The sequence below is a fragment of the Oncorhynchus kisutch genome, linkage group LG2 (assembly GCF_002021735.2).
Source record: "Oncorhynchus kisutch isolate 150728-3 linkage group LG2, Okis_V2, whole genome shotgun sequence".
NCBI lineage: Eukaryota > Metazoa > Chordata > Actinopteri > Salmoniformes > Salmonidae > Oncorhynchus > Oncorhynchus kisutch.
The window spans coordinates 34,820,466-34,847,378 of record NC_034175.2 but is presented as its reverse complement, the minus strand read 5'-3'; the positions used below and the strand labels follow the sequence as shown (position 1 = coordinate 34,847,378).

The 26,913-nt window shown below is 45.4% G+C and overlaps 1 protein-coding gene across 3 annotated transcripts in view; it reads right to left on the bottom strand.

Moving 5' to 3' along the window:
* dnah7 (dynein, axonemal, heavy chain 7) overlaps positions 1-26,913 on the bottom strand; it is a 221,003-nt gene that overhangs the window by 77,158 nt on the left and 116,932 nt on the right. For all 3 annotated transcript variants that reach the window (XM_031793644.1, XM_031793645.1, XM_031793655.1), the window contains exons 44-50: positions 10,622-10,851; positions 9,943-10,273; positions 9,107-9,453; positions 8,719-8,899; positions 5,747-5,932; positions 4,705-4,868; positions 1,769-1,923 (exon numbers count right to left, since the gene is read on the bottom strand). In XM_031793644.1, the coding sequence (XP_031649504.1) occupies positions 1,769-1,923; positions 4,705-4,868; positions 5,747-5,932; positions 8,719-8,899; positions 9,107-9,453; positions 9,943-10,273; positions 10,622-10,851 (1,594 nt within the window). The remainder of the gene's footprint in view (positions 1-1,768; positions 1,924-4,704; positions 4,869-5,746; positions 5,933-8,718; positions 8,900-9,106; positions 9,454-9,942; positions 10,274-10,621; positions 10,852-26,913) is intronic.

The following is a 26,913-nucleotide window of genomic DNA, read 5'->3' as shown; positions in this document are numbered from 1 at the left end:
GGGAAGAGTGTTGTGTTTGCAACTTTTAGTTGTAAAACGGTTTATTTCCAGGTTAGACCACAATTGGCAAATTATAGACCACTCTTTAATACATCTGCTTTGAGCTGATACCCCTGAAATAACATATTAAGAATAGGCAACTTTGACCCCCCTTCCAACATCCTCTGGTTAGCTCTGTGACACTCCATTATAGGACCCTCAAGGACCATGGTACTACGCTTCGTAACAGACAATTACTAGTCATTAGTTATGTCAAACAGAAACTTTTGTTCCTATGTCTTCATCATTCCACTGGGGATGCCTATTTGTTTTCTGCACTTTGCCTTTGGATAGGCTATCGTGGATGTGATTATGAGTTGAATAGAGAGATATAGAATGGGCATTTACAGTGAAATACATATATGAAAAGCAATATACCGGGGGAGCAAACAGGAGGCGAACATAACACACAGTTCTGTTTCTCTCTAGACTATTTGTCCTAATTGTACCCTTTGAATTGATATGTAGGCTACGTGTGTTTTTTAAATTGATGTAGTTTTGTCCTCGAGCCATTCTTGTCTATTAAAGTTCTGTATTATGTCATGTTTCATGTTTTGTGTGGACCCCAGGAAGAGTAGCTGCTGCTTTTGCAACAGCTAATGGGGATCCAAATAAAATACCAAAAAATATCAATACCAAATACAAGGACACAGCACTTGTAAATGCTGTTCCTGTTGTCTGCAAGTACATATTGACCTGACAGATAACCCGAGTTGGGCTTTGTTTTTATATTTGTGCTTTGTATCGCTCTCACAGCTTATGCCACTACAAGAGCTACTGGATTGGTAAAAGCTTGTTTGTTTGTTATTGTGAACAATTGAATCAAACAGATGAAAAACCACATGAATCATTATAAAAAGTACGAGGAAAAAATGACATTTGATGTGGTATACACATCCACCCCAATTTAAAAAACAATATTTAACAATATTAGCATTTTTTATAAAGCACATATGGTTCTTCGTTGCAAGGGTTACATTTTCTACGCAGTTTTGTAAAACTAATAAATACTGAGGGCACAACAGTCAAGTCTATACGATGGCGGTGGAAATTGAGGCAATGCAAATCCACCCCAGGGCTAAAACTCAAGGTCCTTAAGGGACCTCTTAGAGAGAACAACACAAACAACCAACCAAACATGTTAGTCTAATAAAGATTGCGTCCATCTACACATAAAGATGATAGTCAGCTTCCCTCTTCCCGCAAAGAGACATGGATTTAACCAAGGGTTCAATCAACACAGTTAGTTGAACACACATCTAATTTGTTATGTACAGTAGCGCATATACATGTAATCTATTTCTATGCAGTAGACTGAGTTTACTCCATCCAAAGGGTCCTAGGGGTGTAGATGTAAATGTATCTAAAACTGTAAGTATCATTAAAACTCTCGCCCTTAAGAATAGAAGAATAGAATAGATTACTCGTTGGTTATTACTGCATTGTCGGAACTAGAAGCACAAGCATTTCGCTACACTCGCATTAACATCTGCTAACCATGTGTATGTGACAAATATATTTTATTTTATTTGACATCACATTTCTGTGTTCTCTGATCCTGAATACTGATTCACATCTGTATCTGTTATTGTGGTGACCCTTCAGGTGACCAGGAGTACTACACCAACCAGAGGCTAGTAGTTTTAGTCTGGCATCCAAACTCATGTGCTCAGTTTAACCATAGTTCCACTTCACAATATAGTTTGGATTCTAGGCTATGGGAGTTCACCTGGTGTGCCAAACTGGATGCAGTTCTCCAGGGTGCGCACAAAGTCTCCGTCACTCAGTTTGATGATGTGCAGACAGTTGGCCTTCTCCATGTTCTTTACCCACTTGTTTGCCTGGCCCTGGGGGTCGATCATCAGGGGCCACCTTCGGGCATTGCTGCACACACACACACACACACACACACACACACACACACACACACACACACACACACACACACACACACACACAAACACACAAAGAGAACAGTAAGGCACACTTAATACATGACACACACACGCAGGCACACACACACTCACACTGGGAGGACAGTGTGGCCAGGGCTCAAAATTAAAGGAGTCCTGTCATTCTGGGGCCGATAAAATGCCTGGGATATGCCTGGGATGGTGCAAAACAGATGTTGGGACAGATGAGGGACGATAAGCTAAAAAAAAATATATAACAGTGGTTCGATACTAAAATGTTTAAACACAAAGACAAGGTTGAAACAGATCACAACATTTACAGTTGAAGTCAGAAGTTTACATACACTTAGGTTGAAGTCATTAAAACACATTTTCCAACCACTCCACAAATTTCTTGTTAACAAACTATAACAAAGTATAGTTTGGCAAGTCGGTTAGGACATCTACTTGTGCATGACACAAGTCATATTTCCAACAATTGGGGGTGGCAGCACGGGGGTGGCAGCATCATGTTGTGGGGGTGCTTTGTTGCAGGAGAGACTGGTGCACTTCACAAAATCATGAGGAAGGAAAATTATGGTGATATATTGAAGCAATATTTCAAGACATCAGTTAAAGCTTGGTCGCAAATGGGTTTTCCAAATGGACATTGACCCCAAGCATACTTCTAAAGTTGTGACAAAATGGCTTAAGGACAACAAAGTCAAGGTATTGGAGTGGCCATCACAAAGTCCTGACCTAAATCCTATAGACAATGTGGACATAACTGAAAAAGCGTGTGAGAGCAAGGAGGCCTACAAACCTGACTCAGTTACAGCAGCTCTGTCAGGAGGAATGGGCCAAAATTCACCCAACTTATTGTGGGAAGCTTGTGGAAGGCTACCCGAAACATTTGACCCAATTTAAACAATTTAAAGGGAATGCTACCAAATACTAATTGAGTGTATGTAAACTTCTGACCCACTGGGAACTTGATGAAAGATATAAAAGCTGAAATAAATGATTAAATGATTATTCTGACATTTCACATTCTTAAAATAAAGTGGTCATCCTAACTGACCTAAGACAGGGATTTTTTACTAGAATACATTTCTGTAATTGTGAAAAACTGAGTTTAAACGTATTTGGCTAAGGTGTATGTAAACTTCCAACTTCAATTGTAGCTTAAAAGTTGATAAACTATGAATAATTCACATTACAAGCGCAGCAATGTGTTGTCTCGGCCATATGCGTGAATGTTCCAAAATGCTATTACTGGAGAACACCATTCTCAAACGCACATCTGATGTCAGCGTTTATATAATACGACAGAGACTGATATTCAACCTAATGGTATAGACTTAGAAAGAAGGAATATCTGAAGATGCAACAATAGGATTTTGCCTTACTGCCTTTGGACAGAATAAATGCTGGTTTCAGTGGCATACAGTACCAGGAAATCTTAGCTTTTTGTCTATGGTCGGATTTTGGCTGTAGGTTATTTAAAAGCAAGGTAAGAGAGGCTATGTAAAATGTCCAGGTTTCAAACAATGATATTGCTGGCTAGGCATTGCATATGTAATTATTTAGGTTATGGAAATGTATAATATCAGAATATCATTCCAATGTTGGGCAAATAGGCCTATTAGAATGCACATTTTACTACTATGGTATTCAAGAGAATATGGTTGTCTCCCTGAACAAGCACCAAATGCACACTGTAAAACATGCAAAGTATTTCTGCCTCGCGCTGCAACACTGCTTGGCTTGGGGCTGTGCGTGCTCACGTTTATTTTTTATTTTACCTTTATTTAACTAGGCAAGTCAGTTAAGAACAAATTCTTATTTTCAATGACGGCCTAGGAACAGTGGGTTAACTGCCTGTTCAGGGGCAGAACGACAGATTTGTACCTTGTCAGCTCGGGGTTTTGAACTTGCAACCTTCCGGTTACTAGTTCAACGCTCTAACCACTAGGCTACCCTGCCGCATGAAGAGCTGTAACGGAAGGCTACGGAACTGAGACTTTGTCCTTGTGTTCCTTAGCTATTTACATATTTTTGTTCACAAGCTAGGTTGTTTGTCAATGTTTGAGGTCCAACTGCTAGGGAAGAGAAACAATACTACGATACTACGATACTAGTCAGACTCTCAATCTCACAGGCACAAACATGACTGAAGTGGCATTACCACGGTAACCTCCCACTCCTTAAAGGGGAAGGTGAAAATGTCTGTCTCATCTGTAATATTTTGGTTAAAAGACTCAGGTCACAAAAAATGTAATGAAACAATAAACCACATTACATTTTACTAGTAATAGATTTATAGTTATAAAAACATTACAAAGCACGCTCATCCGTTTTTTTGTATTTTGTTGGTGTAATTTTAGTGCAAATCTTTGTTTGGGATGGTTCAAGTTAAGTTTGGGATGCTGAAATTGTACTTCGGGACGGTGAGGAAAAAAGTTAGTTGCGAGCCCCGAGTGTGGCTCTACCTAGGCAGTCAGCAGGAGAGACATCCACTTGCATTAGGTAACAGAATATGGTGAGTGGGATTGAAACGTAGCCTAAACATAACCTAGCGGTTAAGAGCGTTGGGCCAGTAACTGAAAGGTTGCTGGTTCGAATCCCCGAGCCAACTAGGTGAAAAATCTGTCAATGTGCTATTGAGCAAGGCTGTTGGCATACAATGGCTGCCATGTATCACCAGAGGGGGTTGCTAATAGTACTCTAAGTGGTGGCTGAGGTAATATGTTTGTTTAGGTTGTGGACTTACGAGATGATGATGCCATTGTCTACAGAAAAGCTGTCCGATGGCAGCCCGGCGATGGTCCAACTGCGGATCTTGACTGGCTCGCCCAGCGAGTTCATCAGGGACATATTGCTGGAGCACGGGATGTCTCTGCTCTTACACAGCTCCATCCACTCCTCGGTCTGAGCCTGGAATGCACATACAAATAGACATGGGAGCACACCATCCCATGAGCATAGATCAAAAAGTAATAATTTCATATCTTCAGCTCATGAAAAAAAATGTTTTAATCACAAACATTTCCCACAATCGCAACAATGTTTTGATCAGTGTCATCTATTTTTCATGACGGCTCGTGTTTGTTGTTAAAAATACTTGCGTGAGAGGATGCGGGGGTAGCAATAATAACGTATTTTGAGGGAGACTCTTTAATGCAGTTCCTTTTGAGCATCATAGAAAAACATACAAGTTAAATATTGAAACTATCTGGCGTCCTCTCGTCTTTGTCACATCAAAGCTCTTAGTGTTAACTGAGGCCAACTGTATCAAAACACACACAGGCAAACATGCACATAGACATAAACACTCTCTCAAGTGCTCACTGACATGCAAACTGATTCTATGTCCCTGTATGTACCTTTTTTAATTCGTACAGTATCTACCTGTGCTGTATACTGTATTTCTTTATGTCCCTCTATGTGGCAGCAGGTTCATATACGCACCTTTATATCTATTTATGTCTGAGTTTTTACCTGTATGTCACTGTAACTCTATGTCCAAGTACGACCTGTTGCACATTGGCACCGGGGATCCAATATCACCCTTTACATTATTGTATTTCATTGTTGGAGTCAATACTATTTAATATCCTGGCAGTTGAAAAGAACATTTTCAATTACTGTATTGACTGGATAATGTCATGAAAGAGGATATCCTTTGTATGTCTCTACCTTGTATTTACCTACTTTAACCAGTATGTATATTCTGAGCCAGTATATTTGTGTGTGTACCTACAGTATGGACCAGTCTTTCATGATGCATCTGTGTACCACCACTGTATACCTACCTGTCTATAGCTGGAGGTGAATGCCCCCAGGTAGGCTACGATGGCAGACGAAATGAGGATGTCCCCTGTCAGGTTGGTGTAGAGGTCCCCAAGGTTAAAGGCTGTCTCGCTCCAGCGAGTCTTCTCGCCACCCAGCCCACCAATCAGCTGCTCAGCCCTCTCCAGCTTCTTGCTGCACAATTTCACCTAGAGGTCGAGAAGGGAAGGACAGGGCTGAGGATTTGTAACATTACCCGTCCGTGTCGCGTTCAGTAGTCACTAAATGGGAAAACGTTTTGAAATAGTTTGGGTAGAACCTTCACTGTTTCAAAACGGCTCGTTTCATCTGTACTGAACATGAACATGGCCCTGTTTAAAGCAGAGGCTTTAAGAATCTGTGGAAAGAACTGAAAACTGCTGTTCACAAATGCTCTCCATCCAACCTCACTGAGCTCGAGCTGTTTTGCAAGGAGGAATGGGAAAAAATGTCAGTCTCTCGATGTGCAAAACTGATAGAGACATACCCCAAGCGACTTACAGCTGTAATCGCAGCAAAAGGTGGCGCTACAAAGTATTAACTTAAGGGGACTGAATAATTTTGCACGCCCAATTTTTCAGTTTTTGATTTGTTAAAAAAGTTTGAAATATCCAATAAATTTCGTTCCACTTCATGATTGTGTCCCACTTGTTGTTGATTCTTCACAAAAAAATACAGTTTTATATCTTTATGTTTGAAGCCTGAAATGTGGCAAAAGGTCGCAAAGTTCAAGGGGGCCGAATACTTTCGCAAGGCACTGTATTCTGCATCTCACAAAGACACGGTGGTTGGAACCAAAAATCTTAAATTTGGACTCAGCAGACCAAAAGGACAGATTTCCACCGGTCTAATATCCATTTCTCATGTTTCTTGACCCAAGCAAGTGTCTTCTTCTCATTGGTGTCCTTTAGTAGTGTTTTTTGTTGTCGCAACAATTTGACCATGAAGGCCTGATTCATGCAGTCTCCTCTGAATGGTTGATGTTGAGATATGTGTTACTTGAACTCATTTATTTGGTCTGCAATTTCTGAGGCTGGTAGCTCTAATGAACGTATCCTCTGCAGCAGAGGTAACTCTGGGTCTTCCTTTCCTTTGGCGGTCCTCATGAGAGCCAGTTTCATCATTGCGCTTGATGGTTTTTGCAACTGAACTTGAACAAACTTTCAAAGTTCTTGAAATGTTCTGCAATGACTGGCCTTCATGTCTTAAAGTAATGATGAACTGTTGTTTCTCTTTGCTTATTTGAGCTGTTCTTGCCAAAAAATGGACTTGGTATTTTACCAAATATGCCTATCTTCTGTACAGGGCTATCTCCAAGGTGACTCAAATCATATCAAATCCAATTTTATTGGTCACATACACATGGTTAGCAGATGTTAATGCGAATGTACTGAAATGCTTGTTCTTCTAGTTCTGACCGTGCAGTAATATCTAACAAGTAATCTAACAATATGAGGTGCCTACCTCAAGGGTGGCTATTATAAAACATATTTTTATTTGTTTAACACTTTTTTTGTTATTTCACTGTAGATGTAGAATGTCCAATGTAAAAAATAAAAAATAAAGAAAAACCCTGGAATAACTGAGTCAGGTTTGTAGGCCTCCTTGCTCCCACATGCTTTTTCAGTTCTGCCCACACATTTTCTATAGGATTGAGGTCAGGGCTTTGTGATGGCCACTCCAAAACCTTGACTTTGTTGTCCTTAAGCCATTTTGCAACAACTTTGGAAATATGCTTGGGGACTTTTTCAATTTGGAAAGACCCATTTTTAACTTCCAGACTGATGCCTTGAGATGTTGCTTCAATATATCCACATAATTTTCCTTACTCATGATGCCATTTATTTTGTGAAGTGCACCAGTCCCTCCTGCAGCAAAGCACCCAAACAACATGATGATGCCACCCCTGTGCTTCATGGTTGGGATGGTATTCTTCGGCTTGCAAGACTCCCCCCTTTTCCTCCAAATATAACGATGGTTATTATGGCCAAACAGTTCTATTTTTGTTTTATTAGACCAGAGGACATTTCTCCAAAAAGTATGATCTTTGTCCCCATGCGCAGTTGCAAACCGTAGTCTGGCTATTTTATGGCGGTTTTGGAGCAGTGGCTGAGCGGCTTTTCGGGTTATGTTGATATAGGACTTGTTTTACAGTGGATATAGAATTTTTGTACCCGTTTCCTTCACAAGGTCCTATGCTGTTTTTCTGGGATTGATTTGCACTTTTCACACTAAAGTACGTTCATCTCTAGGAGATAGAACGCGTCTCCTTCCTGAGCAGAATGACGTCTGCGTGGTCCCATGGTGTATATACTTGCGTACTATTGTTTGTATAGATGAACGTGGTAGGTGTTTGGAAATTGCTCACGAAGATGAGGTCTTGGCTGATTTCTTTAGATTTTCCCATGATATCAAGCAAAGAGGCACTGAGTTTGAAGGTAGGCTTTGAAATACATCCACAGGTACACCTCCAATTGACTCAAATGATGTCAATAAGCCTATCAGAAGCTTTTAAAGCCATGACATCATTTTCTGGAATTTTCCAAGCTGTTTAAAGGCACAGTCAACTTAGTGTCTGACCCACTGGAATTGTGATATAGTGAATTATAAGTGAAATAATCTGTCTGTAAGCAATAGTTGGAAAAATGACTTGTGTCATACACAAAGTAGATGTCCTAACCGACTTGCCAAAACTATAGTTTGTTTACAAGAAATTTGTGGAGTGGTTGAAAAAACGAGTTTTAATGACTCCAACCTAAGTGTATGTAAACCTCCGACTTCAACTATATATTCCATTAGATTAATGGATGTAATACTACAACAAATACATTTGTATTTTGGTCTTAAACCATTATGTACATATTTGAAAGAAAGTGGATAGCTGCTAACCAGAGCTGGCTGGTGTATTGAAGGAGATGATGGTTCACCTCTGTAATTTGCGCCTAACCCCACTGACCTGATTCTCTAGTTCAGCCTTCTTGTTCTTGTTGGCCTCCAGTGTCTGCTGCAGCTTTGCCAGTTTGTCCTGGACCTCTTTGAGGGCAGCCTGTTTTTTACGCAGGCTCTCCATGGCCACCTTCAGCTCCCCCTCGGCCTGAGATAGCTTCTCCTTCTTAGGGGCCACCACTTTGGCCACTCTGAGCAAGAGGAGAAGAGAATATATAGGTTGGGGTTCCATTCAGGAAATGTAACTTAACATTTTCTAATAATAACCACCAAGGCTTATTTCAATTTACTTCAATAAAACAACTTAGTATCCTTGTGAGATTCAAGAATAGACTATATTGTACTGTACTATTCAATGTGATCACAATTCTTCTTACACAGCTCTACACGTTACTCACTTGTCGTAGGATTCCATGGCGCGCACCCACTTGCACAGCCCCTCGGCGGCCGTGGAGGCGGTACGGATCTTCTCTGGGACAAAGTCTGGGTTGGTGATGTACTGTTTGCGGATAATGGCGATGAGGTGGGGTGGGATGTTTTCCTTGTCATACTCGTGAAGGCTCTGAAGAAACTTCATGTCTCCAAGGAGCTTCTTGGCCGGGCCCCAGAAGTCCTCCACCTTCTTGCCGGAGCCCGAGGGGTCAGGGATGCGGTCCGGCTTCAGGCCCTTCAAGATGCAGATGGCCTCCATCACCAGCTTGACCGCCGGTGGAGGGCTCTTCATGGACTTGACCACTGTGATGTCCTAGACAAAGGGGCAAACAATCACAGTCACCTAGGGCTGAACTTTGTTTGTGCATGTGCACATTTGTGGGTGCTTTTAACGTTTATGAGAGATTTAGGTTATGCACATGATTCTCAAGTTAGGATTTGGTCCATTCAGCATCATCTTTATATAAAGTTATACATTGACTTAGCTGCATCCCAGATCTCTATATGCTTTAGCAAACTCTTCTGACTGGCTTGACAAAGAATGAATACAACAGAGATAAATTGGCTGAACCACACACTTATCTGGAGGCAGGCTATCATTGATTGGGCCTAACATATATACAAAGAAGAAGAAATATACTGGATATAGTTAAATGGCAATTGGAAAAATATCCTGCATTATTTTGGAAGGGGGGTGGGCAAAGGCTGAATTCTGAGAGGGGTTGGGATAAAGCAGAAGACAAGTCCATTGGAGATTGCTTTACATTGACTTTATAGTCCAATCTCCCAATCGTTTTCAAACCTGGTTGGTTAGTGTGTCCAGAGCGGACAGGGCTGACTCCAGGATGGGCATGGCGATGGCCAGGTCGGCGTCGCACTCGTCCTTGATGGCCTTGGCCGCCATGGCCTGTTCGTTGGCCACCGCCTCATCCACCTTCACCACCTTCTCCGTCTTGGCAACCTCCACCGACTCGTGCTCAATCACCACCATCATCTCATCCACCTCCTTGCTGGCCACACGCAGCTGCGGCTGCAGGGCCTCCAGTTCCACCTGCATGGTGGCTACCTGGGCGGCTGCAGACTCCAGCTTCTCCAAGCCCACTTCATAGCGGCGCTTCAGCTTCATTACTTCTCTGTGGATGCAGAGAGTGTTGGGTGTTTCAGCTTAATAATGTCAGTTTAATGGGTAGTAATATATTCATAACCACTGGCATGATATCAAAATCTCTTGCATCTATATTAAAAATTACTAACACTGACACAGATCTGTTTAGTGCTCTCTTGCCAACAACCATAGGTGTTGGCTACACAACCCAAATAGATCAGGGACCAGGCTATAAATGAATGTAAAAGCCACATATTTGGGGGAAAAGATGTCGACTGTTTCTCAATCCAAAGGCAGGTGCCTGTTGGCTACCTGCCTCAAAGGGAAGCGTCCTTGTGGATTGAGAAACAGCCTTATTGTTTTGAATGTTTCTTACGCTCTCTTCTTCTCCAACAGGGCCTTGAAGGTGGAGATGAGCTCCAGGTAGGAGGTGGGCGTGACATAGTTATGGCGCTGCAGCTCGGACAGGAAACAGGCCGACAGCTCGATGGTGGATGTGTGGAAGCTCTTGCACATGTTAATGCAGCCCATCCGTGACTCGTCTGTCATCTCGATGTCCTCCAGGAACCGTGAGGCCACCGCCTGCAGCGCGTCCTCCGGCCAGCTCTGGGAGGAGAGAGGAGAGGGTATAGGGTGAAGTTGCCCCTAGAGAAGCTGATCTTGCATTAGTTTTGCAAGGTTAGGATTGGGGAGGGGAAGCTGATCCTAGATCAGAGTAAATGAAAAGCCTGACTGAGTTCCATAATTATATACAGTACCAGTCAAGAGTTTGGACACACCTACTCAATCCAGGGTTATTCTTTATTTTTTTACATTGTAAAATAATAGAGAAGACAACAAAACTATGAAATAACACATATGGAATCATGTAGTAAGCAAAAAAGTGTTAAACAAATCAAAATAACTATGTTTAATTGTTACCCAATTAAAATAATCATGTAACAATTAACTCATTAGTAATTTGGGCACCACGAAAGAAAATGTTTAACGAGTTACCATCTCCCAAATTAAACTCTGTAAGATAAGTTATATATCGATAACAGTCACTTATTAATCATTACCTCATATCAGTCTCAATCTGAACAGTCGTAACCCTCTTGGATCTGCAAGAACCCCAACCTTTGCTAATCATTCAGTACCACGCAAATGTATTTAATTATTTATTTTTTAAGTATTTATTTAGTAAGTAACTAAATAATAACAGAGTATACACATACACACTTTTTAACATTTTTATTTCACCTTTATTTAACCAGGTAGGCAAGTTGAGAACAAGTTCTCATTTACAATTGCGACCTGGCCAAGATAAAGCAAAGCAGTTCGACACATACAGTTACGAGTTACACATGGAGTAAAACAAACATACAGTCAATAATACAGTATTAAGTCTATATACAATGTGAGCAAATGAGGTGAGATAAGGGAGGTAAAGGCAAAAAAAGGCCATGGTGGCAAAGTAAATACAATATAGCTGTCACGAATCCCGTTTCATGAGTCTGTTTTTTGCCAGTGTTCTGTCCTGGAGTGTTTTTTTCCGGCGTCCTGGAACGCACCCTGTCTGGTTGCCGGGCAATGTAGCCAGTTGGGAGTTCTGATTACCCGCACCTGTATCCCATCAGCACACCTGGTCCTGATCATCATCTCTCCTCTTCATAAGCCCGGACCTGACAACCATTCCCTGCCGGATCGTTAGCCATGAACAGTATGTTGTGCCATAGTATCAGCCTCAAGTTGGATAGAATTTGTTTTGTTGTTTTGTACGTCTTGCTTGCCTTAAACTTACCTCCGTTTGTTCTGTCTTCAGTTACTCACCCGGATAATTTACCCCATTCCCGCCTGGTCGTCGGAGGATTCCGCTTCCCCATTGGATCCACCTATTTACTCCCATCAACTCACCACCGCTGCCCGCTACGCCACCTGGATATATCTACCCACTCACATTCACTTGTAAATAAATACTCACCTTCTTCCTACTCTCCTTGTCCTGGTCTGCTTCTGGGTTCGATTTTGAAGAAACGTGACAGAACGATCCGGCCAAGGATGAACCCAGCGGACCTGGATTCCGTTTGCCATGCCATTACCCAGCAGGGGAAGACACTGGGACAACACAAGACGGCGCTACAGGAGATAGCGGGTGCAATCCAGAATTTATCTGCTAGCTTGACACAAATCCAGGATCAGCTCAGTTTGCTGGCGATTCATTCACCACCTGTTTCACCCATCTCACCTGCCGTGTCTGATGCGGTTTCCTTCCGTGAACCCAAGGTACCAACGCCTGATAAATATGAAGCGGATTTGGGAAGATGCAGTTCGTTTCTTATGCAGTGTGGGTTAGTGTTTGATCTGCAGCCCCATTCTTACGCCACTGACAAGGCTCTGGAATGGGCTTCAGCCGTTTGGGAATGACAGGAAACCTGCATGGCTTCATACCAGGAATTTACGGGAGAGATGAGAAGGCTTTTTGACCATCCAGTCCGAGGTAAGGACGCAGCTAAACGTTTGTTCACTCTTCGCCAAGGAGCTCGCAGTGTGGCAGACTTTATGATCGAGTTCAGGACATTGTCTGTGGAGAGTGGTTGGAATGAGGAGTCACTACAAGCGGCTTTTTACCAGGGGTTGTCGGAGCAACTCAAGGACGAGCTGATATCTTATCCAGAGCCTAGTGACCTAGACAGTTTGGTCACTTTATCTATTCGGGTAGATAATAGAGTCCGAGAGAGAAGGAGGCAGAAGCAGTGGGGCCCATCCAATCAATCAGCAACTCGGTTACCATTCGGTTCAGGAAGTGAACCAGAACGTATTGATCGTTATTCCCCACACGGGATTAGTGGAGGGGTCTTGCCACCAGATCCTGAACCAATGCAAGTGGGGAGACACATGCTAACTAAGGAGGAGCGCCAACGTAGACGTGATACCAACAGCTGTCTCTACTGTGGTAGCTCAGGACATTACATCTCCGCTTGTCCACAGCGCTCGTTAAACTGCCCGGCTCGCTAGTTTTGGGAGGAATTTTAGCGAGCCAGTTTCAACCTCTCAAGAATCCTGTCAGACCCCGTTTTCCTGCGACCCTTATGAATAAGGATCAGAGCTTAGAGATGAACTTTTATCGATTCAGGTGCCGATGGCAGCTTTATTGATGCCGACTTGGTGGAACAGCTGGGGCTTTCCAAGGAGCAATTGCCGGAAGCCATTGAAGCAACCACTCTGAACGGCAGTAGTCTGGCACGGATCACTATGAGGACTGAACCGGTTAAGATGTTGTTGTCGGGAATCATTCAGAGATTCTCTCTTTCTTCATTCTGTCCTCGCCCCATGTTCCTCTGGTTCTTGGTTACCCCTGGCTGAAGGAACACAATCCCTCGTTTGATTGGGTGACAGGTAAGATAACTAGTTGGAGCATTGATTGTCATGCTAACTGTCTTAGGACTGCCTGTTCTCCTGCCGTTTCCAGTCAGGTCAGTGCCTCTGCTCCTCCTGATTTGTCCCTGGTTCCAGAAACATATCACGAGTTGGGTGAAGTATTCAGTAAACAGAAGGCTCAGTCCCTTCCTCCCCACCGACCTTATGACTGTGCGATTAATCTGTTTCCTGGAGCCGCCTTTCCCAAGGGACGGTTATACAGTATCTCTCGACCTGAACGTGAGGCCTTGGAGACCTACATCAAGGAGTCTCTAGCTGCAAGTCTCATTCGGCCCTTGTCATCACCTCTGGGAGCAGGATTTTTTTTTGTGAGCAAGAAGGATGGCTCTCTTCGTGTATTGATTATCGGGGTTTGAATGATATTACGGTCAAGAACAAGTATCCCCTGCCCTTGATGAGCTCGGCTTTCGATTCTTTACAGGGTGCTACGGTTTTTACGAAGCTTGATTTACGTAATGCTTATCATTTGGTTCGGATCAAGGAGGGGGATGAGTGGTTGACTGGGTTCAATACTCCGATGGGACATTTCGAGTACCAGGTGATGCCGTTTGGACTGACCAACGCTCCTGCTGTGTTCCAAAGTATGGTGAATGACGTTCTGAGAGATATGATTGGTATTTTTGTGTTCGACTTCCTGGATGATATCCTCATCTTCTCGAAGGAGCTTTCTAGCCACGTTCAGCATGTCAAGCAGGTCCTGCAGCGGTTATTGGAGAACCGTCTGTTCGTGAAGGCTGAGAAGTGCGATTTTCACGCCCACACGACGTCCTTCCTCGGGTACATCATCTCCAGGGGAGAGATCAAGATGGACCAAGAGAAGGTTCGGGCGGTTCGGGATTGTGTCCAGCCAGGTACGAGATTGCAGCTCCAGAGATTCCTGGGGTTTGCACATTTTTATCTGAGGTTTATCCGTGATTACAGCTGGGTGGCCGCCCCTTTAACTGTACTGACGTCTTGCACCAGAAAGTTCTGTTGGTCTCCTGAGGCAGACCGAGCATTTCTAGATTTGAAGAGCCGATTCACCAACGCCCCGATTCTCTCTCAACCTGACACTTCCCGTCAGTTCGTTGTGGAGGTGGATGCGTCTGATGTGGGGGTGGGCGCCATCCTGTCCCAGCGTAGCTCCACTGACGGTAAACTCCATCCCTGCACCTTCTACTCTTGTCGTCTTTCTCCAGCTGAAAGAAACTACGATGTGGGTAACCGGGAACTTCTCGCTGTGAAGCTCGCCTTGGAGGAGTGGCGTCACTGGTTGGAGGGAGCGGAGCAACCGTTTGTGGTCTGGACTGACCACAAGAATCTGGCTTACGTGCAATCGGCTAAACGTCTCAACTCCCGTCAGGCCCGGTGGGGGCTTTGTTTTTTGGACGCTTCAATTTTTCCCTGACGTTCCGACCTGGGTCGAAGAAAGGGAAGGCGGACGCCCTGTCCCGGATGTTCTCCAAGACGGAGGAGAGTGGGGCCAAGACTGAGACGATTCTTCCCCAGAACGTTGTCATGGGAGCCGTTACATGGAGGATTGAGGAGGAGGTGATGGCGGCTCTTCGGACACAGCCCGGGCCCGATAACGGTCCACCCGGTCGGTTGTTCGTGCCTGAGTCGGTTCGTTCTGCTGTCCTTCAGTGGTCCCACGCCAGCAAGATAGCTTGTCACCCTGGTGTTGCTCGGACTATGGCGTTACTGCGCAGACGATTTTGGTGGCCTGCCATGGGAGAAGATACCCGGAGGTTTGTTGCCGCTTGTCCTGTTTGTGCGCAGAATAAGAGTACCAATCGGGCCAGCTCTGGGCTTCTTCACCCCCTACCTATTCCCCGGCGACCGTGGTCGCATCTGGCCCTGGATTTTGTTACGGGGTTGCCCTCTTCTGTTGGTAACACGGTTATTCTGACCATTGTGGATAGATTCAGCAAGTTTGCCCACTTTGTTCCCCTCTCCAAGCTGCCTTCTGCCACTGAGACGTCCGAGATCCTGGTTAGGGAGGTGTTCAGGGTCCACGGGTTGCCCTGTGACATTGTTTCTGACCATGGTCCTCAGTTTACCTCTGCTGTCTGGAAGTCCTTCTGTTTGGCCATTGGAGCTACAGTCAGTCTCACATCTGGATTTCACCCCCAATCTAATGGTCAGGCGGAGAGAGCCAACCAGAAGATGGAGTCCACGCTGCGCTGTCTTGTTTGCTCTGATCCCACCTCTTGGTCCTCTCAATTACCCTGGGTCGAGTATGCTCATAATACTCTCACTTCATCTGCCACTGGGATGTCTCCCTTCCAGTGCCTGTACGGTTACCAACCTCCCTTGTTTCCTTCTCAGGAGCGGGATCTCTCGGTTCCTTCTGTCCAGACCCACATTCGTCGTTGCCACCGCACCTGGCATCGGGCCAGGAAGGCCCTCCTTAAGGTTTCTGACCGGTATCAGATCCAGGCGAATCGTCGCCGTATTCCTGCCCCCGCTTATACCGTTGGAGATAAGGTTTGGTTGGCTACAGGGGATCTTCCTCTACGGACTGAGTCGAGGAAACTGTCACCGAAGTTCATTGGTCCGTTTGTAGTGGAGAAGATCATTAATCCTGTTGTGGTCCGACTCAAGTTGCCTGCTACACTAAGAGTACATCCCACCTTTCATGTCTCCTGCCTCAAGCCGGTTCTCCTCAGTCCTCTGTTGCCCCCTCCTCGTCCTCCTCCTCCTCGGATGATCGGAGGTGGTCCTGTCTACACGGTGCGCCGCATCATGGACTCCAGACGGCGGGGTCGAGGGTTCCAGTATTTAGTGGATTGGGAAGGATATGGTCCTGAGGAGAGGAGTTGGATTCCTCTGCGTCAGATCCTTGACGATGACCTGCTTCGTGACTTTTACCGCCTCCACCCTGGCGCTCCGGGTAGTCCGCCCGGTGGCGTTCGTCGGAGGGGGGGTACTGTCACGAATCCCGTTTCATGAGTCTGTTTTTTGCCAGTGTTCTGTCCTGGAGTGTTTTTTCCGGCGTCCTGGAACGCACCCTGTCTGGTTGCCGGGCAATGTAGCCAGTTGGGAGTTCTGATTACCCGCACCTGTATCCCATCAGCACACCTGGTCCTGATCATCATCTCTCCTCTTCATAAGCCCGGACCTGACAACCATTCCCTGCCGGATCGTTAGCCATGAACAGTATGTTGTGCCATAGTATCAGCCTCAAGTTGGATAGAATTTGTTTTGTTGTTTTGTACGTCTTGCTTGCCTTAAACTTACCTCCGTTTGTTCTGTCTTCAGTTACTCACCCGGATAATTTACCCCATTCCCGGCCTGGTCGTCGGAGGATTCCGCTTCCCCATTGGATCCACCTATTTACTCCCATCAACTCACCACCGCTGCCCGCTACGCCACCTGGATATATCTACCCACTCACATTCACTTGTAAATAAATACTCACCTTCTTCCTACTCTCCTTGTCCTGGTCTGCTTCTGGGTTCGATTTTGAAGAAACGTGACAATAGCAAGTAAAACACTGGAATGGTAGATTTGCAGTGGAAGAATGTGCAAAGTAGAAATAAAAATAATGGGGTGCAAAGGAGCAAAAATAAATAAATAATAATAAATACAGTAAGGAAAGAGGTAGTTGTTTGGGCTAAATTATAGGTGGGCTATGTGCAGTAATCTGTGAGCTGCTCTGACAGTTGGTGCTTATAGCTAGTGAGGGAGATAAGTGTTTCCAGTTTCATAGATTTTTGTAGTTCATTCCAGTCATTGGCAGCAGAGAACTGGAAGGAGAGGCAGCCAAAGAATAAATTGGTTTTGGGGCTGACCAGAGAGATATACCTGCTGGAGCGCGTGCTACAGGTGGGTGATGCTATGGTGACCAGCGAGCTGAGATAAGGAGGGACTTGTAGATGACATGGAGCCAGTGGGTTTGGCGACGAGTAGGAAGCGAGGGCCAGCCAATGAGAGCGTGGGTAATATGGTGGGTAATATGGGGCTTTGGTGACAAAACGGATTGCACTGTGATAGACTGCATCCAATTTGTTGAGTAGAGTATTGGAGGCTATTTTGTAAATGACATCGCCGAAGTCGAGGATTGGTAGGATGGTCAGTTTTACAAGGGTATGTTTGGCAGCATGAGTGAAGGATGCTTTGTTGCGAAATAGGAAGCCAATTCTAGATTTAACTTTGGATTGGAGATGTTTGATGTGGGTCTGGAAGGAGAGTTTACAGTCTAACCAGACACCTAGGTATTTGTAGTTGTCAGCATATTCTAAGTCAGAGCCGTCCAGAGTAGTGATGTTGGACAGAGAAGGGCCAGAAGTATACAGAATGGCGTCGTCTGCGTAGAGGTGGATCAGAGACTCTCCAGCAGCAAGAGCGACATCATTGATGTATACAGAGGAGAGAGTCGGTCCAAGAATTGAACCCTGTAGCACCCCCATAGAGACTGCCAGAGGTCCGGACAGCAGACCCTCCGATTTGACACACTGAACTCTATCAGAGAAGTAGTTGGTGAACCAGGCGAGGCAATCATTTGAGAAACCAAGGCTGTCGAGTCTGCCGATGAGGATGTGGTGATTGACAGAGTCGAAAGCCTTGGCATGACCAATGAATACGGCTACACAGTAATGTTTCTTATCGATGGCGGTTAAGATATCGTTTAGGACCTTGAGCGTGGCTGAGGTGCACACATGACCAGCTCTGAAACCAGATTTCATAGCAGAGAAGGTATGGTGAGATTCGAAATGGTCGGTAATCTGGCTAGTAATAGGGGTGGCAACAATTTCGGCAGATCATTTTGGAAAGAAAGGGTCCAGATTGTCTAGCCCGGCTGATTTGTAGGGGTCCAGATTTTGCAGCTCTTTCAGAACATCAGCTGACTGGATTTGGGAGAAGGAGAAATGGGGAAGGCTTGGGCGAGTTGCTGTGGGGGGTGCAGTGCTGTTGACCAGGGTAGGAGTAGCCAGGTGGAAAGCATGGCCAGCCGTAGAAAAATGCTTATTGAAATTCTCAATTATGGTGGATTTATCAGTGGTGACAGTGTTTCCTATCTTCAGTGCAGTGGGCAGCTGGGAGGAGGTGTTCTTATTCTCCATGGACTTTACAGTGTCCCAGAACTTTGAGTTAGTGTTGCAGGAAGCAAATTTCTGCTTGAAAATGCTAGCCTTGGCTTTTCTAACTGCCTGTGTATAATGGTTTCTAGCTTCCCTGAACAGCTGCATATCACAGGGGCTGTTTGATGCTAATGCAGAACGCCAGAGGATGTTTTTGTGTTGGTTGAGGGCAGTCAGGTCTGGGGAGAACCAAGGGCTATATCTGTTCCCGGTTCAAAATTTCTTGAATGGGCATGCTTATTTAAAATGGCATTTAAAAAAAAAAACAGGTATCCTCTACTGACGGGATGAGATCAATATCCTTCCAGGATACCCCGGCCAGGTCGATTAGAAAGCCCTGCTCGCTGAAGTGTTTCAGGGAACATTTGACAGTGATGAGTGGAGGTCGTTTGACCGCTGACCTATTACGGATGCAGGCAATGAGGCAGTGATCGCTGAGATCTTGGTTGAAGACAGCAGAGGTGTATTTAGAGGGCAAGTTGGTGAGCATGATATCTATGAGGGCGCCCATGTTTAAGGCTTTGGGGAGGTACCTGGTAGGTTCATTGATAATTTGTGTGAGATTGAGGGCATCAAGATTAGATTGTAGGATGGCTGGGGTGTTAAGCATGTTCCAGTTTAGGTTGCCTAGCAGCACGAGCTCTGAAGATAGATGGGGGGCAATCAGTTCACATATGGTGTCCAGAGCACAGCTGGGGGCAGAGGGTGGTGCATAGCAGGCGGCAACAGTGAGAGACTTGTTTTTAGAGAGGTGGATTTTTAAAAGTAGAAGTTCAAATTGTTTGGGTACAGACCTGGATAGTAGGACAGAACTCTGCAGGCTATCTTTGCAGTAGATTGCAACACCGCCCCCTTTGGCAGTTCTATCTTGTCTGAAAATGTTGTAGTTTGGGATGAAAATGTCTGAATTTTTGGTGGTCTTCCTAAGCCAGGATTCAGACACAGCTAGAACATCCGGGTTGGCAGAGTGTGCTAAAGCAGTGAATAGAACAAACTTAGGGAGGAGGCTTCTAATGTTAGCATGAAACCAAGGCTATTACGGTTACAGAAGACATCAAAAGAGAGCGCCTGGGGAATAGGAGTGGAGCTAGGCACTGCAGGGCCTGGATTCACCTCTACATCGCCAGAGGAACAGAGGAGGAGTAGGAAAAGGGTACGGCTAAAAGCAATAAGAATTGGTTGTCTAGAACGTCTGGAACAGAGAGTAAAAGGAGGTTTCTGGGGGCGATAAAATAGCTTCAAGGTATAATGTACAGACAAAGGTATGGTAGGATGTGAATACAGTGGAGGTAAACCTAGGTATTGAGTGATGATGAGAGAGATATTGTCTCTAGAAACATCATTGAAACCAGGAGATGTCATTGCATGTGTGGGTGGTGGAACTAATAGGTTGGATAAGGTATAGTGAGCAGGACTAGAGGCTCGACAGTGAAATAAGCCAATAAACACTAACCAGAACAGCAATGGACAAGGCATATTGACATTAAGGAGAGGCATGCTTAGTCGAGTGTTCAAAAGGGTCCAGTGAGTAGGGAGGTTGGTTGGGGTCACGGCGATTTAGACAGCTAGCCGGGCCATCGGTAGCAAGCTAGCATAGGATGAAGGTCTGTTATTAGCCACCTTGTGCGTTTCCGTCGGTAGGATCAGTGGGGTTCCGTGTGGTAGAGGGGATGAATCCAATTCACACAAAAAAAACAAAAAAAAACTGATATAGTTATAGAGGTCCAAGAAAAAAAGGAAAAATAAAAAATAAATAGTCCGATAGGTCTATTCAGATATTAGCCGATAAGACAGCTAACGGTTAGCGGACCGCAGACGGGCGTTCAGGTAACGTCACGATGGAGGAGCCAGCCGGATAACTCCCTCGGGTAGATAACGTCGGTAGTCCAGTTGTGAAGGCCCGGTGGGGCTCCACTTTGGTAGTAAAACGGGTCCGGATAGGTGATTGTAGACCAGGAGTGATTGATGGAACTCTTCAGCTGGCTAGCTCCGGAATAATGGATGTTTGCTCCGAAATCGACGAAAGCCGATAGTCACACGGATAGCAGCTAGCTAGCTGCGAGATCCAGGTATGAATGTCCAGAGTTAGCGGTTGAAATCCAGGGACAAAAAAAAAATAGGTCCGGGATGTTCCGGTCCGAGCCGCGCCATACAAAACTGGCGATAGATTTTCGAGCTAAAGGATATCTGATGACCACAAACCGTGGTTAGCTGAATACTAACGATTAGCCAGTAAAGAAGCTAACTAGCTTCAGGCTAGCTTCTGGATTAGCTTCTGGCTAGCTTCTGGCTAGCTTCTATGGAGGATTACAGATTTGAGGTAAATAATACTTTCTTTTTTTATAAATATAAATTGGTGAGGCGGGTTGCAGGAGAGTGTTTTGAAGATGAGTTTATGGAGAAAAAAATAAATATATATATAAAAAGGTATGCGAAAAAAGTTGTATATATATACGGGACACAACAAGATGAGGACAAAATACGTCTGAACTGCTATGCCATCTTGGAACCAACCAGTTCTATTGGAGAAGCAGTTTCTACCTGTCTGCGGTATCACGGTGCTTTCAAGAATTACACTTAAAAAACAAAAAAAAATCTCCAGGGGACTGACAAGCTATGACGGCTTATTACACAGAGACGGAGAAAGGGATGGGGAAAATAGAGACATTTATCGTGGATATATTCTAGGACTGTCTTCACATTAATCATATAAACCCAGCAAAAAAAGAAACAACCCTTTTTCAGGACCCTGTCTTTCAAAGATAGTAAAAATCCAAATAACTTCACAGATCTTCATTGTAAAGGCTTTAAACACTGTTTCCCATGCTTGTTCAATGAACCATAAACAATTAAAAACATCCTAAAGACTGATTCTATACGTCGTTTGAATTTGTTTCTACGGACTGTATTATGACTTTTCGTCTGAACTTTTGCCTGGACCTGCCCGCGCGTCGTGAGTTTAGATTGTGTACTGAACGTGCGAACCAAAAGGAGTTATTTGGACATAAATTATGGAACAAATCAAACATTTATTGTGGAACTGGGATTCCTGGGAGTGCATTCTGATGAAGATCATCAAAAGGTAAGCAAATATTTATAATGCTTTTTCTGATTTACGTTGACTCCAACAACATGGCGGATATATTTTGGTGATGAGTTGGTCTCTGAGCGCCGTACTCAGATTATTGCATGTTTTTTTTATTTATCTGACACAGCGGTTGCATTAAGGAGAAGTATATCTTTAAATCTGTGAATAACACTTGTATCTTTTATCAAGGCTTATTATGAGTATTTCTATATATATATATATATATATATATGTGTGGCTCTGTGCAAATTCACGGGATGTTTTGGAGAAATTTGAATTATGAGATTTCTGTTAATTGAATTTGGCGCCCTGCAATTTCATTGGCAGTTGGCGAGGGGTTCCGCTAGCGGAACGAGGTGTTGGCAATTAAGATCAAATTTATGAAACCATAGGACACAAAACAGGCCTTTCTACTGACTGAAAAACACCAAAAGAAACATGCCCAGGGTCCCTGCTCATCTGTGTGAACGTGCCTTAGGCATGCAGCAAGGAGGCATGATAACTGCAGATGTGGCCAGGGAAATAAACTGCAATGTCCGTACTGTGAGATGCCTAAGACAGCGCTACAGGGAGACAGGACGGACATCTGATCGTCCTCCAAGTGGCAGACCACGTGTGAACACCGGCACAGGATCTGTACATCCAAACATCACACCTGCGGAACAGGTACAGGATAGCAACAACAACTGCCCAAGTTACACCAGGAACGCACAATCCCTCCATCAGTGCTCAGACTGTCCACAATAGGCGGAGAGAGGCTGGACTGAGGGCTTGTAGGCCTGTTGTAATGCAGGTCCTCACCAGACATCACCTGCAACAACATTGCCTATGGGCACAAAACCACCGTTGCTAGGCCAAACAGGACCGGCAAAAAGTGTTCTTCACTGACGAGTCAGGGATTTGACTCACCAGGGGTCATAGTCGGATTCACGTTTATCGTCGAAGGAATGATCATTAAACCGAGGCCTGTACTCTGGAACGGGATCGATTTGGAGGTGGGGGTCCGTCATGGTCTGGGGCGGTGTGTCACAGCATCATTGGACTGAGCTTGTTGTCATTGCAGTCAATCTCAACACGTTACAGGGAAGACATCCTCCTCCCTCACGTTGTACCCTTCCAGCAGGCTCATCCTGACATGACCCTCCAGCATGACAATGCCACCAGACATACTGCTCGTTCTGTGCGTCAGTGTTTCTGCAATGGCCAGCAAAGAGCCCGGATCTCAATCCCAGTGAGCATGTCTGGGACCTGTTGGATCGGAGAGTGAGGGCTAGGACCATTCCCCCCAGAAATGTCCGGGAACTTGCAGGTGCCTTGGTGGAAGGGTGGGGTAACATCTCACAGCAAGAACTAGCAAATCTGGTCCTGGTCATGAGGAGGAGATGCACTGCAAAACTTAATGCAGCTGGTGACCACACCAAATACTGACTGTTACACACCCCCCCCCCCCCCCCTTGTTCAGGGACACATTATTCCATTTCTGTTAGTCACATGTCTGTGGAACTTGATCAGTTTATGTCTTAGTTGTTGGATCGTGTTATGTTCATACAAATATTTAAACATGTTAAGTTTGCTGAAAATAAACACAGTTGACAGTGAGAGGACATTTCTTTGAGATAACCTTGCACACTAACCGCTGAACGTTTGGTAAGAAATAATGAATGTTATGTGTTGAATGTCTTCCTTTCATCGTGTATCTCTGTTGAATCCAGGCCTCCGTGAAAAGGGTTCCATTGGGCCTTCTCCCAAATTAGGTGTTAGCCTCTGATTGTTCACCAGAGGTCACAATGTTCTTCTTATTTGTCTGTGGCTTCAATGCTTTGTCCTGTAGCCTTAAGCAGAACTAACAGGAAGGTGTTTTACTTTCACTTGTTCTAGAAGAGTGGTCTTCTGAATACAGCTAATCAGCCGTGTCGATGATCCCCAGTTGGGTGGCGAGAGCAGTGTAGTCGATGATGGTTTGATGAGAGTAACAGGATGGTCCCACTTAAATCCACTTAGTTACAATACATAGAACAGCTACTCAGCCGTAACATGATTGTTAGAGAGGCTACTTTGTCGTCTTCACCTCGTGTTGATTTTCAGGGTCGTAACCAATGGAGACCTACGCTGCAGGTTGAGTCCACCTGGTCGGTTAATTTATCTTCTTCACCTCATGTTGAGATGAAACATTTCAACCATTTAAGACATGTCACTCTCGTCTTCCTTCCGAAGTTACAGTATTTGGTTCCTACAGTTTTTAATAACTTCACAAAATAAAAAGCAAAATTATGATAGTCCATATTATGGCAAGAACAGCTCAAATAAGCAAAGAGAAACAACAGCCCATCATTACTTTAAGACATGAAGGTCAGTCAATCAGGAATATTTCAAGAGCTTTCAAAGTTTATTCAACTGCGGTCGCAAAAACCATCAAGCTGTCACACACATTCCCCTCCAGGTGTTGCCTATCTTCCCCATTATCCCTAGTGTATTTATAACGGTCTGTTTTTCTGTTGCCAGTTTGTTTTGTTTTGTCAAGCCTACCAGCAGTTTTCCCATGCTTCTGTCTTTCTCTATTTCCTGTTTTCTAGTTTTCCCGGTTTTGACTATTCCGCCTGCCCTGATCCTGAGCCTGCCTGCTGTTCTGTACCTTTCAGACTCTGCTCTGGAGTACTGATCTCTGCCTGCCCTTGACCTGTCGTTTGCCTACCCCTGTTTTTGTATTAAGCTTTTGTTACTTCGAAACTGTCTGGGTCTTCTCCTGAACCTTGACAGTACGAACTGGCCATGACGGACCCAGCAGACTCTGGCCAGCTCCGCAACACGTCTCCTCCGAAGAAGCCACCATTGGAAGGCACGAGGAGTTGCTACATGGTCTTATTGAAGGGTTCTAGACCATGGCCGAACGGCATGACCACGCTTTGAACACATTTCTGGAGCAATTCTGTGGGTTGTCTGTCAGGCAGACTACCATGACGGTAACCTCCCAGCCCCTCAGTAACCTGGCTGTTAGCAGCGCAGCCTCCCTGGTCATACGGGTTTCCAGAGAATCCGACTTACCTCCCCTGGAATACTTTGCTGGAGAGTCGGGAACCTGTCGGGTGTTTCTCGCGCAGTGTTCTCTCATCATCGAGCTGCAGCCCTCCTCCTTCCCCTTGGACCGCTCAAAGATAGCGTACCTGATCACGCTGATGCCCGGGAGGGCTCTCGCATCAAATCAAATCAAATTTATTTATATAGCCCTTCGTACATCAGCTGATATCTCAAAGTGCTGTACAGAAACCCAGCCTAAACCCCCAAACAGCAAGCAATGCAGGTGTAGAAGCACGGTGGCTAGGAAAAACTCCCTAGAAAGGCCAAAACCTAGGAAGAAACCTAGAGAGGAACCAGGCTATGTGGGGTGGCCAGTCCTCTTCTCGCATGCACTACAGCCATGTGCGAACTCCTTCAGACTGAAGCATACGGCCAACTGTTGTTCCCACACGGAGGTGAAGAAGATTTTTGATTCTCCACTGTCTAGGAGAGAGACTGCCCGGAAGATACTTCAGCTTTGGCAAACTCCCGCAGTGTGGCAGACTTTGTGGTGGATTTCCGCACGTTGGCAGCTGAGAGTGCCTGGAACCCAGAATCGCTGTGTGAAAGTTCTTGCACGGATTACTGGAGGAAGTGAAGGACGAGCTAGCAGCCCGGGAACTACCAACGGATCTCAACTCGCTCATTGCCTTGACCATCCGGATCTACAGAAACATAGGAAAGATTCCACCTCGCCTCCTATGCATCCCAGAAGTCCCCGATGTTTCCATGGCCGAGAGGACCCGAGGCTACCCGAGTTCCCCCGAAAGTCTCCGAAGTCTGCTGATTCACCTCTTCCCAAACCGATGCAATTAGGCAGAGCTAGGCTGTCCCCAGCCGAACGTCTACACCGGCTTCACACGAAGAGTTGTCTGTATTGCAGAACTACTGGTCATTTCGTGTCCTCCTGTCCACTAAAAGACCAGGCTCACCAGTAGGGGCGAGAAACTTTCCTCCCCCCTTTACTCATACCCCTTTCCATACCATCCTGCTGTGGGGGAACCTGTCAAAATCTCTCTGGATACTCATCGACTCTGGGGCCGATGACAGTTTTTTGGACATTACCCTGGCGTCTGAGCTGGGCATCCCCACTCATTCCCTTTCCATTCCCATGGACGTTAGAGAGTGCTGGACGGCCGCTCTATAGCCTGGGTCACCCAAATACCACTCCAATCAGCCTACGAGTGTCAGGGAACCACAGCGAGGCAATCCAATCTCCTCAGGTTCTCATGGTACTGGAATATTCTTGGCTCCAGCGACACAATCCAATCATAGACTGGACTGCTGGTGCCATCATGAGCTGCAGCATGTTCTGCCATTGTCAGAAGTCAGCGCAACCTGCCCCGGGTCATCTTCGTGTGGGCTCAGAAGTTGCCCCGGACCTCTTTGCCATTCCGAGGAGTATCAGGACCTCCGGGATGTTTTCAGTAAGGCCTGGGCCACTTCCTCCACACCGACCCTATGACACCACCCCGGGGACGACAGTACTCTCTGTCAGGTCTGGGGACCAAGGCGATGGAGATCTACATCGAGGACTCCCTAGCTGCAGGGTGTATCTGTCCTTCTGCCTCCCCTGCAAGGCAGGGTTCTTCTACGTTCAGAGTGCAGCTGCAACGTTTCCTGGGATTGCCTAATTTTATTGCCGCTTTATCCGAGGTTAAAGCATCCTGGCTTCCAATCTGTCTGCACTCAGCTCTCCCAAGATTCCATTCACATAGTCACCAGCTGCTGACGGGGCGTTCCGGCACCTCAAGCACCGCTTCACCACTGCTCCCATATTGATTCATCCTGACCCGTCCCATCAGTTTGTGGTGGAGGCCAATGCTTCAGATGTCGGAGTGGGGGCTGTCCTGTCCCAGCGTTCCACCCTGGACCTCAAGTTACAACCCTGCACCTTCTCCCATCGCCTCAATGCCACGGAGAGGAATTACGATGTGGGGAATTGTGAGCTTCTCGTGTTGAAGATGCCATTGGCGGAGTGGAGACACTGCTTGGAGGGGACGGAACATCCGTTCATTGTGTACACGGCCACAAGAACCTGGT